The sequence below is a fragment of the Vipera ursinii genome (genome assembly GCF_947247035.1).
Source record: "Vipera ursinii genome assembly, chromosome: 5".
Lineage (NCBI taxonomy): Eukaryota > Metazoa > Chordata > Lepidosauria > Squamata > Viperidae > Vipera > Vipera ursinii.
In genome coordinates, this window is record NC_139518.1 from 58857993 (window position 1) to 58871050 (window position 13058).

General features: G+C 36.0%; 1 protein-coding gene across 4 annotated transcripts in view; it reads right to left on the reverse strand.

Annotated features, from left to right (window-relative positions):
- The window catches only part of FGFR2 (fibroblast growth factor receptor 2), a 121522-nt gene that overhangs the window by 56789 nt on the left and 51675 nt on the right, over positions 1–13058 (reverse strand). For all 4 annotated transcript variants that reach the window (XM_083364520.1, XM_083364518.1, XM_083364519.1 and 1 more), the window contains one exon: positions 4408–4531. In XM_083364520.1, coding sequence (XP_083220646.1) covers positions 4408–4531 — 124 coding nt within the window. The remainder of the gene's footprint in view (positions 1–4407; positions 4532–13058) is intronic.

Sequence of the window (13058 nt, forward strand, 5' to 3'; positions counted from 1 at the left end):
GAGAATTCTGGGAGTTGTCCACATGTCTTAAAGTGGCCAAGATTGAAAAACATTGATATAATTGAAACCAATCAAAAGTGATATGTCTAGTTTTGCAGGCTAGAAATTGTAGGGTGGAAAGGAACGATGTTCCAGTGCCCACATTATTCATTTCTTTGCTTATTTTTATCTCTCCTTTATTATTTTTATAAATAACTCATAGTCCTTTCCACAACAATAACACTATCAAATGAGTTGGGTTCTAGCTTTCCAAAAACAACCAAGATTTGCAAATGAAAATAAATCCATTTCTGGATGAAGTGAGGAAGAGGAAGGGACAAGAGCAACAACTTAGACCTCATGATGCCAACTTTACACACAGTGACCAGTAATCATAATGGAAAATCTTGACTGTCCTGTTTACTTTTGTGATTTTCTATTAACGTAGCAGACATAGCAATAAATGACATCAGTCTCATTACCATTCCATTCATTCACTCATTCGATTCACCAATATTTTTTGCCAGGAAAAATAAAAGGCCAAATATTCTTGAATGCAAAGCATTGAAAAACCTCAAAGACCGAGAAGAGGCAAGGGGCTTCACATAAATATTTATCCAGGTTACACTAAATAAGTGAAATGTTTTGAAAAGTAAAACATGACAGTCTGTAACAACCTTAGAAATAGTTTTATTCCTTTCATATGTATAACCACGCTCTTTTCAAAGTGTTCCCACAAAGGGGAAAACTATTGTTTGGAAACAGTTGAATATACTTCATGTGTTTCCTTCTTCACTAGCTTTTGGGCACACCTACCACCAGGCTAGTGAACATAATTTAGTTGTGCTTTCTCAACAGCTGGTCTGTTCAGGGCAGAGTCACATGGAATGCCATTTACCATAATTCCTGGCAGCCATTGGAACTGCACCTTCAATAAACATTGTTAAACAAGTGCTCAATCAACAATGATTTAGTCATCAAGTTATCTGAATTTTTTAAAACAAAACTTGGGGGGGGGGGGAAGTATTTGCTTATTCTGGCCGTCCCTCCAGAATAAGCAAATTGATTAACATGAATTTTTGCATTATGGCAGGGAAATATTAATAAAATATCCATCACATATATATCTAATGTTAATTGTTTTTCATATCCACAGTTTGGGAATCACAGTAGGAGTATGTGAAGAAGAGCAGATTGGAATTTTACACAGTATATGTACAATAAAATCAAGAAAGAAAGGAAGAGCCTAACTCAGTCAATATCTGTGACCTAAACAGCATAAAATGTTATTTTAGGCCAAATGTTAACTAAGAAGCAAAATCTGGCAACTGATGGAAAAAGACTGGATGGACTAGGAGGAAAGGTATACATTTAGGTCTATATGCATTGTGTTTTGTATTACTATTTTCTATGCTCATATATAGCAAAAAAAGACATATAATTAAATTCAGAAAAATTTAAACAAGGTATAGAACCAATCGTGACCAGGGTTTAATATTCTGATTCTCATTAGGAAGTAATTTCTAAATATCTCTGGGATAAAAGTTTCATTAGGAAGTAATTTCTAAATATCTCTGGGATAAAATTTGAAAATGTTATTGTAGGCTAGGATTCAGGGACCATGGTGCCTACTGCTAGGCTTTAGTAATCAGGGCAGGGTGCCATATGGAGATGTTGTTGCAAGATGCAGCCAGCCTGAAAGAACAAGGAACTGCACCCTCAGCACACAGGATGAGAGGAGAGGCCATTACAAAAGGGAATCACTGCTGGAGCGCAGAAAAAGGGAAGTTACAAAGTCGACAGAGTGGAAAACAAGTGACTCAACTGTGCTCATATGTATGAAAGGACATGAAGGAAACAATATGCAACACAAGTATAAAACAGGAAAAAGACCTTCAGGGTGTAGATTGTAGGGATGCATTTAAAAGGAGTAGTACTAGGAAGGAAGTGAGAAAAGTGGAGATCCGGACCTGACTTCTTACAACACCTAGACAAGGGATTTTCAACAAGTGGTACAGGTACCACCTGTGGTACATTGGCACCTGGCAGGTGGTACGCGACCATCCTAGAAAAGTGGTAGTGGGTGAGGGAATGAGCTGAACTGGTGGCAGCACCGCACAAGCCTGAGCGAGAGATGGCTGGAGCTGCAGGGCTGTCAGGGCTCAGCGGAAGAGCCAGGATCAGCGCCAGGCTCCAGCTTCAGCTCGGCACTGATCCTGGTGCTTCTGTTGAGCCCAGAAGAAGCACCGATCAGCTGGAATGTTGCAGCATCTCCAGGGCCTTGTCATTTACATTCAGATGCTTGGCAACTGATTCATATTTATGTCCCAGGGTCATGTGAAGTGACCAAAACCTGCTGCAACCACCCAGCAGAGGGGGGCGGGATAAAAACCAACCCAACCAACCCTTGCTGCCAATCCTCAACAGAAATGCTCACAACAATGAAAACTTCTGACAGGAAGAAGAGCACCACTGGGCGGACAGGCAGGTGTCTTGCTCAGCTGTGGCTTGTGGGGCACTTTTTTCAGTGCCATTGTAACTTCAAACAGTCACTAAGCGAACTGTTGTAAGTCAGGGACTACCTGTACTTCATCACTTTTTTCCTTTTTTTTTTTGGGTGATCGAGTTTTTGACACCTTGCTAGGCGACTGGTGGTACTCGGATGTCGCCATATCCTAAAAGTGGTACAATGGGTGAAAAGATTGAAAAGCCCTGACCTAGACACTCTCAATCCAACACTAGCCATAGGTGCAGGGTGATTACAGTGTGTGTCTGTAAATCTGTGTCCTTAATTCTGGTTTCCTTTGTGAAGAAAATCTCAATTACTGGGGGAAAAACTCACACTATTTGTTGGAAATCTTAGTGCTTAGCTTATTTTACATAAAAGCTCATGAGTGCTCTGAATGAAAGAATGCATCTTTCCTCCAATACTGTCACTTCAATTAGAAAATAATTTGGTAATTGTAATTCTTTTAAAATGTTATATTTAATTCAGCTATGGCCACATAGCAATTTTAAGAAATAAGAATCCCGGTTTACATGAAGTGGGAGCAGTGAATTATGGAGCTTTGACAGAAGTGGGCATGGACCATTTATTAGTCTTCTTATTGTGGATGAACTGAGCTGAAATGATGTCAGAAAAGTGCTTATTTTTCAGCTGGTTTTTAATTAAGTCCAGAATTATATATAGCTTTTAAATGATTGATTACTTATTTTCCAGGCATCCATAAGCTGCTTTTAATTAAAATGATGTTAATTTAAATGATGGAATTAAACAATTCCACTATTTCCAAAGTGTTCTCATTACTATTTTTATATTTACTTCTATCTACGTACTTATGAATAACTATATTCCAGTCTTATCTTCATATTTTGTAAATTCAAAATTACTAAGAATAATTATTTTTTTAGAAAACATTAATCCTTCTTAATACTATAAATAGATCCAGAAATAATACATCAATCTTCTATGGCATCTTTAATAAACATGCAATATATTTCAGCCTAATTTAAAACCTCTTTCATATTAAACTCATAATTTTGTAGTACTAAAATATTAACTGTTCTAGATCCAAAACCAATACTTGATTTCCTATCCAAGAACCTTTTATAAATTTACTCTTAAAAGTGTGTTGTATCTCCTACAAAAAATTGGAGCTGCATTTCCTGTATTGTAACTGATCTTTTGTTTAGGTCATTTAATGTAATTTTCAGGGGAAAATGTCTGTATTTCAATAAAATTAATATTTTTACCCAAAATGATATTTCTTAATAAAATGTTGGGGGAGAAACCCACATGTAAAGAAAAAAAAGTTCAGATTCTTCTTAGGTGAAAAGATTATGAACTCCAAATTCTATTTCCTTCATTATAAAAAAATACAAGCACCTGAATTTGGTAAGATAGTTAAGCAATTAACTAGTTAATTAACTAGTTAAGCAATATACACAGCCACACTCCCGTATACATTTCTTCCATTAAAGGTCAAATTCTTGGAGACTGCCTGGACAAGTCCCTGAAGTTTTCTTGGCAAGGTTCCTCAGAAGTGGTTTGCCATTGCCTTCTTCCTAGAGCTGAGAGAAAGTGACTATCTCAAAGTTACCCAATTGGCTTTGTGCCAAAGGCAGGACTAAAAGTCATGGTCCTATCGTTTCTAGCCTGATGCCTTAATTAAAGATAGATAGATAGATAGATAGATAGATAGATAGATAGATAGATAGATAGATAGATAGATAGATAGATAGATAGACAGACAGACAGACAGACAGACAGACAGACAGACAGACAGACAGACAGACAAAGACAGATAGACAGACAGGCCCTTATCGGGATATTCTATACTACACATTAACAATAACTTTAGATTCCAAAAGTAAATCATTCTAAGATGTATATTACTTTTATAAAAAAAATATATTACAGCCACTTACCAACAACATCAAGGTGATATGTGTGATTGATGGATCCATGAATATTCTCAACAATACAGGTGTAATTTCCTTTGTCTGATGGGACAACACTCTCCATTATAAGACTCCAGTGCTGATTCCGTACCTGACAGAATTGTTAAAAAAGAAAAGAATTTTAAAAAGGACTAATTTTTTTTATTTCTGCTTATTAAGAAGGCTATGCTTGTCTTCTGAAAAGTTCCTGTAAGTTCCTGTAAGTGTTTTTTCCATCAATTCTGGTGGTCCCATGAGAAGTTGGCAAGATGGTTGTGTGATGTCAAGTTTTTTTTTTTTTTGTTTTCCTGGGCTTTTATTAAAAATCAAGCCTTTGATTGCTCAAAGTTTGGCTGTTTTTCTTATTTTCTGTTACTTTATTTTATTTTTTATTTATGTTTAAGTATTTTGTTGTTTTTTTAAAGTTTTGGGGGATTGTATACCACCTAAAGTCATGCTATGAGATGGCCAGGTATATAAATTTGCTAAATAAATGTCGATAAATAACCAAGTCCATTGCATATAAAGTAGCCTAGTCAATATACTTAACTTTGCTAAAATACATTATATTTATCTCGTATATGTAATTACAAATTCATACTATTGACAAAAGCTGATGTACGTTGCGGAATGGTACTATTATTCAAATGACGCAATTTCAGATTTAACCAACATTCAGGAATAATACACATTCCTTCCTACGAATTAATCCATTAAATTGCATTTACTGTAATAATTATGACCAGCTCTTCCTCTATACAAAAAAACAAAGCCGCATATAAAAAATCTTGCATTTCTGGAAAATAGCTGATCCAGAATCCAGTTCCCCAGCGTCTTAATTTTCTCTAGACTGAGCCTTAAGTGGTTGTTTTTGTTTTGAATAAAACAGCAATCAGTCAAGTATTCTCCAACTCATAGAGTGTTTCTTCTTCCCAAAAGTGCTGATAAAATATCATGGATCATCCTCCAATGTTCCCTGACCTCAATATAAAGCCAAGATTCAAAGCAGACAAAAATATTACTAGAGAATTTCTGCTTCTCTTCCAACCCCCGTAATTTCTACTAGCTACAGAAGATAATACCATATCTTTGTCTTTTATTAAAGTTTTTATAGTGTAGGACATTTTTGTCCTTATTCAAAATTTTCCCATAATATAATTTTTATATATGACTTCTTTTACATATATGTTGCCGGAACTTAAGTCATAATACTATGCATATAGCCTTTAAAGCTTGAAGGCATTGAAAAGAAAAGTTCTTTTTTATTTACACATCTTTTTTCACACATGAATATAATAGATGCTGAATAAAAGATAAAATGATTGTCTTCATAACATTAATCTTGGGTTTACTTTATACATTTTAGCTTTTTATTAAGCACCAGGAAATAGTCAGTGAGCAATCAAAGGCTTGGTTTTTAATAAGCACTGTTTCTGCAATCTTTCCTTCTATGACTCAGATTGTACAAATGTAAGGTAAATAGTTAAAAGAGTTTACCTACAATCAAGTAAGGAAGATGTAGATATAAGGAGTCCATAAACCATGCACATATTCTTTGTACATGAAATTTAAGCCAAGTCACTAGCAATTATTCAGGGGTATTCTCTTGACTGAATCTATGTGCAATGAATCTGGATGAAGTAGGTGAATTGGGTGCATGCAGCATTACACAAGGGATGAAACAATAGTGATAGAATGTGATACACTCAACTCCCTACTGCAGCAACTCAGAATAATGAAAGAATATGCAAGGCCATGATTTCAAAAGCAAGAATAGCAATAGCACTAACAATAGGTATTTAGAATTATATATACTTATTTATATACTTACTTATTTATAAGAGCCTTGGTGGAGCAGTGGGCTAATGCCTCCTTAAGTAACACCAGCTGCCTGCAATTAGTGCAGGTTCGAGTCCCACCAGGCTCAAGGTTGACTCAGCCTTCCATCCTTCCCAGGTAGGTAAAATGAGGACCCAGATTGTTGGGGGCAATAAGCTGACTTTGTAATAATGCCGCTTGGGGGTGTGTGAAAGCCCTAATAAGCAGGCATATACATAGAATGAAGGCTACTGCTAAGCTTGTAAGCCGCCCTGAGTCTTCGGAGAAGGGCGGGATATAAATGGAATTAAAATAAAATAAAAATAAATAAATTTATTTATTTATTTATTTATTTAATTAAATTTATATACCGCCCTTTCCCGTAGGACTCAGGGAGGTTTACAGGGCATAAAAAATGTCAATACAAAAATTAAGAACAATTAAAAAGATTAAACTAAATCCCTGAAAAATATAAAACATATAAAACCCTAGTTAAAACCCCAATTAAAACTCAGCCTGGGCCAGAAAGCTCGAAGAGCCAGGTCTTCAGGTCTTGGCGAAATGATCGAAGGTCGTGGGCAGTCCTAAGCTCCACGGGCAGCTGGTTCCAAAGGGCAGGCGCACCCACTGAGAAGGCCCTCCCCCTGGGTGTTATCCGCCGGCATTCTTTTACCAGCGGTACCCTGAGAAGGCCCTCCCTGTGGGAGCGCACAGGACGAAGGGAACGTGATGCCGGCAGCAGGTGTTCCCTCAGATATCCTGGACCCAAGCCATTTAGGGCTTTATAGGTCATCACCAGCACCTTGAATCTCACTTCATGGTGCTTTACAGCCCTCTCTAAATGTTTTACAGAGTCAGCATATTGCCGCCAAGAATCTGGATCCTTATTTTATAGACCTTGGAAGGATGGAAAGCTGAGTCAACCTTGAGCCAGTCAGAATTGAACTCCTGGCAGTGAGCAGAGTTAGCCTGCAATACTGCATTCTAACCACTGCACCACCATACTCTTCAAGCTTACTCTGTGCACTAAATCCAAATATCCTGGCACAAAATCTATAGGAGCATAAGTATACTGGAAAATATTTCAGGTGAGTGCCAACTATTTCTCACTACATTTTCAAGTTTTTGCTATTTTTAATATACTGGGCTGCCATACATTATATATACTTCCATAGTCAGTGTGCTACTTATATAGTCTAAGATACAGGTACGATGCAATCCGACACCATTATTATTGCTTCCATAAATATTGCATACTCCAAAGAGCCAAAATTTACAAGAAGCCAAGTCATAAGACTTAACAGAAGAACAAATTAATTTAAGTTTCATAGATCTAATACTTTCATAATACTTGTTGCTCAATATCTATAAATCTTCTTTCAATATAGTAACTTTTAATTTGGTTTATGAAGCATTTCTAAAGCATTCTTACTGGTCCTGCTCCAATGATACATTTAGTCTTTATGACAAGTCACCCCCAAAAGAGTTTGATTGTATGAGAGTGGGTTAAACCTATCCCTATACTAATTGAACATATCAAGAGGAATGCTGACTGCAATGTTAACTAATTCCTACTTATCCCAATATCAGTATGAAACTATAGAGAGACCTCATGAAACAGCACCTTGCTCATCATCTTTCAAGACTGTTTCAAAAAGTACAGTTGGAGCAGGAATGTTACATAAATGCTCTACATAAATAAACTAATAATCAGAAAGTCATTCCTAAATTATAATACATCAGAATCAGGAAGAAAAAAATTAGCAACTTCTGGGGGAAAAATCATAATTATTCAGATGTTATAAGATTGTTTTCCTTGGCCTGGATATGGAATTGGCAATTTGCTGGCCTCTAGCTGTTTTAAACAACTCAGTTTTGAGCTGTTGTCCATACTACGGACATAGACAAAGTTAGTATAATATAGGCATCCCAAAGTTTCTATGACTGGATTACTCAAACTATATATGACTAAAGAGAGATCTGAACTATGATCCAAAACACAATCTTTTAACATCAGCAGCTAAACATGTCTGGTCACATTTTCACACCTACTTCAGGGATTACAGAATAGTTCCAGAATGCATTTTCTCCTGTAAGATATTTTTAAATAACTAATATCCAAGACAAATCTGATTTCTTTGCTGTATCTAGTATAAAAATAAGAAAACAGGCTATGACCTGAGCAAGAGATTATTCCAAGGTTTGGAAAGATAATGCCATCACTTGCCTTGTGCATAAATAACATGGATTTTTGCTGCCCAGTGGAGGGAGAAAACATTGGGAAACTGAGAGTGCTCAATAAGACTTAATACTTTTTCTCTACTTTGGTTCACAGCTTAAACCTATTTATTTTCCTGCAAAATGTTTATGATGCCTGTAAAGAAATTACATTTAAAATTTATCAAGTTAACCTACTTGTTGTCAAGATAAAATCCTAACAAGATATATCTTTTTTCCCCACTGACAGCAATGTTAGTACAGAGCCAAGCTGTTAATCAGTTAATCAATCCTCAAATATAACAAGCTCAGCATTTTACCAAGATTAAGCAGCGTTAATTCTACTTTTAATCTTTCTGCATTACTTTCTTCTAAAACTTTCAGTTTCTTAAATGCTCTGTGATATTACATGGAAGTCAAAATAGCCTGGCATTCATAGAAAATATGGGTGTCATTGACTAGATCAGTCTTTCCTTAGCATAATACTAAGTGTGGATGGTGAAAACTGCAATCTGAAAATGGTTCCTCAAAAATGCAGTGATATAGATAGAGGATAGAATTTTCACACAATTTTGAAGTCAATATACTCAGAAGTACATACTGTAGACACTCCTCATTTAGCAGTTAATCTTGTTTAGCAACCATTCACAATTACAATAGTAATAATATTTTTTAAAAAAAATAGTTACTGACCAATGTATATATTTACAACCAAATTTAGTGTGCCTGACAACAGAAGCCTTTGGTGTGAAACTGATTAAAGTCTGATCCGTTTCAGGTAGTAACACCAGCTACCCAGAGGGTTCTAATCAATTAATTAAGATCAGGGAACTGGGCTTGTTACTGTGGTTGGCACTTTTAGGGACTCACTATGTGGTGGGGGGGGGGGGAAGCAGTCAGGAAGAGATAGCTTTTTTAAGCAAACTCTCCACCGGTGAGGAGGGGGGGAAAGGTAGGAGGTGGATCAGGCACAGGACACTGTACAAGAAAAAATTATTTGAATGACATGGCAGCAACTAATGATGTTTGCATTCTCTCTCTCTCTCTCTCTCTCTCTCTCTCTCTCTCTCTCTCTCTCTCTCTCTGTGTGTGTGTGTGTGTGTGTGTGTGTGTGTGTGTGTTACCTGTTTACACCAGATATGTGTGTAGGAGAGAGAAAATAAGGCGGATAGCTGGGCATAAGCTATTCATGCCAGAGTCTTCATATATGCAGGCTGCAGGTTTAAAGAACTCTGTAAGAGTTTTGATATTTACATATAGCTCATTTCAACATTCTGTTTCTGGGATTTGGCATTGATATCATCCTCTTCATTATGATTTTGCAGTACCCTAGTACATACGTATTCAATTAAAAAAAACATAGAATTAAGAATACATATCATAAAAAGAAGAATGAAATCTTTAAGGTCAAGAGATGTATCTGGATCAGCTGGAGACAAGACCATGAGCAATTAGCCTATTTACAAAGCTAACAATATTGTATCATACTGTGACATTTGCCCTCTGCCTGACAGACTGGAAGAACAGACAAATGTTTTAATTAAAAAGGGGAAAGGTGGGGGAGGAGGATACTCTGATCCCCTTATCAGATTTTGACAAATCCTGAGCTCAATTCATCTTGGTAACTCCAACTTCAGATAATAGAACTTATTCAGGTAGCTAAGAGCATATATTTTACATTTGTCAAATATTGCATCATATTGCCAGGGAACCTCTCAACATCTCCTCCTTACGACTTGCCTTATCTGACTCCAAGATATGTCAGAGCTTAATAATTAGAATAAAGTCAGCCCACCTTTCCTAGAAAAGTGCATGTTACGGCTGCACAAAACAGTCAAAAAAATTTGCAAAGTTGATTTTAACTAGGCTTTCTAAAAAAAAAAATCCTAGTTCTAATTGCAATCCTTGTTTTCAATTTCTTACTTAAACCTAAGCTTGGGAAAAAATGGCATTAGGCCAGCGGTAGGCAACTTTGGCTCTTTTATGACTCGTGGACTTCAACTCCCAGAATTCCTGAGCCAACTGTTGGCTCAGGAATTCTGGGAGTTGAAGTCCACAAGTCATAAAAGAGCCAAGGTTGCCTACCCGCTGCATTAGGCAAAGTACAGATAATCCTCAACTTACAACAGTTCATTTAGCGACCATTCAAAGTTACAACAGCACTGAAATACATGACTTACAACTGTTTTTCACATTTATGACCATTGTAGCATCCCCATGATCACATGATAAAAATTCAGTTGCTTGGCAACTGACTCATATTTATGAGGGTTTGCGGTGTCCCAAGGTCATGTAATCACCTTTTGCAACCTTCTGACAAGCAAAGTCAATTGGGAAGCCAGATTCACTTAACAAACGTGTTACTAACTTAACAGCTGCAGTGATTCCTTTAACAATGGTGGCAAGAAAGGTCATAGAATGGGGCAGAACTCACTTAACAAATATCTCACTTAGTAACAGAAATTTTAGGTTCAATTGTGGTTGTAAGTCAAGGACTATCTGTAATGCTAAATCTTGGTAAGAACACAGAGATGGCACATTTATTTCCTATCTCTATTTAGATTAACTAAATAGACTTGGTTATATAGCATTGTTATGAGGACTGATGAAGGCAAGCAAAGATAAAATTTAAAATGAAGTTTTTATACTATTTTGAGCACAGGCGTGTGTGTATGAGTGTAATGATGAAACTTCAGAATAAGATTTTTTTTACACAGAGAAATGGTTGAATAAAAGGGTCATGCAGGTATACTTTAGAAAGGATAAAATGACATTTGACACCCCGTCCACCAGTAAATCCAACTGAATTTAAGGTGACTAGTGACAATATATGGGATTATACTACTTGTCACATATATTGTCTACACATTTTTACCATGCTTAATCTCTTTACCTTGGATTTAATAAGTTACTTTCTGCCCAGAAACAACATGAAAGATTATTAGAACCACAATCAAGCAGTGCAGTATAGATAAAAAGAATCTTCTTAAAAGGCTGACTTTCTACAAAGTATGTGGCTCTTACAATTTTTTATCTACATACTGAAAACTATCAGGTATTTATCCAAGCTAAAGTTTAGTGAGCAAAAGGGTTGTGGTAATGTAACTTATCAAAACACAGCTGTGGAAACAAACACCCTTTTTAATACCACAGTAGAAACTGATAGACCGAATTTACTTTCTGGGTGGTGGGAAAGTAGAAAGAATAGTTCACTTTTAGTCCTGTACATTATCTTGCTAAGGTCCACATAGATGTGGGGAGGGGTGCAGGGAGAGAAAAGAGCGTAGAACTTCTCCAACAGACATGCAGTCTTGTGTGTAAGGCAATGGTGTGGACAGAACTGCACACATCAACTTGGAAGAGAAGGAAAGCAGCAGTCTTTTATAATATGACCTTGGCATGTATCTTGGAAAACCTAAAAGTTTCCAAATGTTTAAAAAAACAGGCAGAGTCACTGTCTGAAGAAAAATTAATACTTCCCGGTAGCAGTTATTTGTACTTTTCATCCTGAAATGGGAGAGTAATCAAACAAAAATAAGCAAATAAATAAAGCTATCATTATGAGGCCATGTTTTAAAGGATGTTGCTTTCTAGAGGGACAGGCTGAACTAAATTAAACAAGGGAATTATAAGAAAGTTTTCTTATAGTTTCTTTGACAAAACAAAAAGCGGGATATGCAGGAGACGAATAAGGGGGGGGAATGAAGCAACAAACACACAAGTAACTAGAATTGTAACATCAGTAAGTCATTGTAACATCAGATGTACTGTATCTTTTTATAGATATTATAAATACTTGGCTTATATGGTTTATAAATACATTTCCTAGAAATATCACATACCTATAAAACATATGGAGGTACTCACTACCCTGTTTTGTTAAAAATGCCCCAGACAAATATTTATTCATTCTTTGCGCACTTATGCATATGGAAATGTATATATATGCATGTATGTCTAAATTCTGTATAACATACAGCTCCTAAGACTTGAGGCAGTTTATAAGTTCAAATTAAATACATAGTATGATGTTTCCCCATTGTTCAGAAGAATATTATCCTCTAAAGCTAAGAATATTCATATTCCATTGAAAGCAACAAACATGTATATGTATTTATGTTTATTTGAATTGAAATCAGTTAACAAACATTTGCTGATAAGAATCAGTGAAGAGGCATATTCAGTACAAGTCTGATTCCCTTAATTGGTTTGAATTTACCCTGTTATCCCTAAGACAAGTGGCTCAGGCTGAATGATAACCAATTCATTTATGCTTTTCAGTACTTGGAAATACAAAAGCTGTTCCCAGGTGCCCTCTCACACTTTATGATGTAAGCAAATGTAGATATAAATGTCTATTTCATTAATTAACATCCATGTGCAACATTTACACACCTTGGAAAAGCTGTAGAAATTATGGCCACAGAGGAGAAAAAAATATTGCAACGCCTGTCTCCTTTTACGTTTGCAACTGGAAAATTTGAGAGTTTCTCAGATTTGTGGTAGAAGCCTATGTTGTATTTTAGTATGGAAACCATGGACATCAATAAACAGCTAAAAAATGACTAGCTATTGTAGGTTTACCAACTGATACAATATATTTA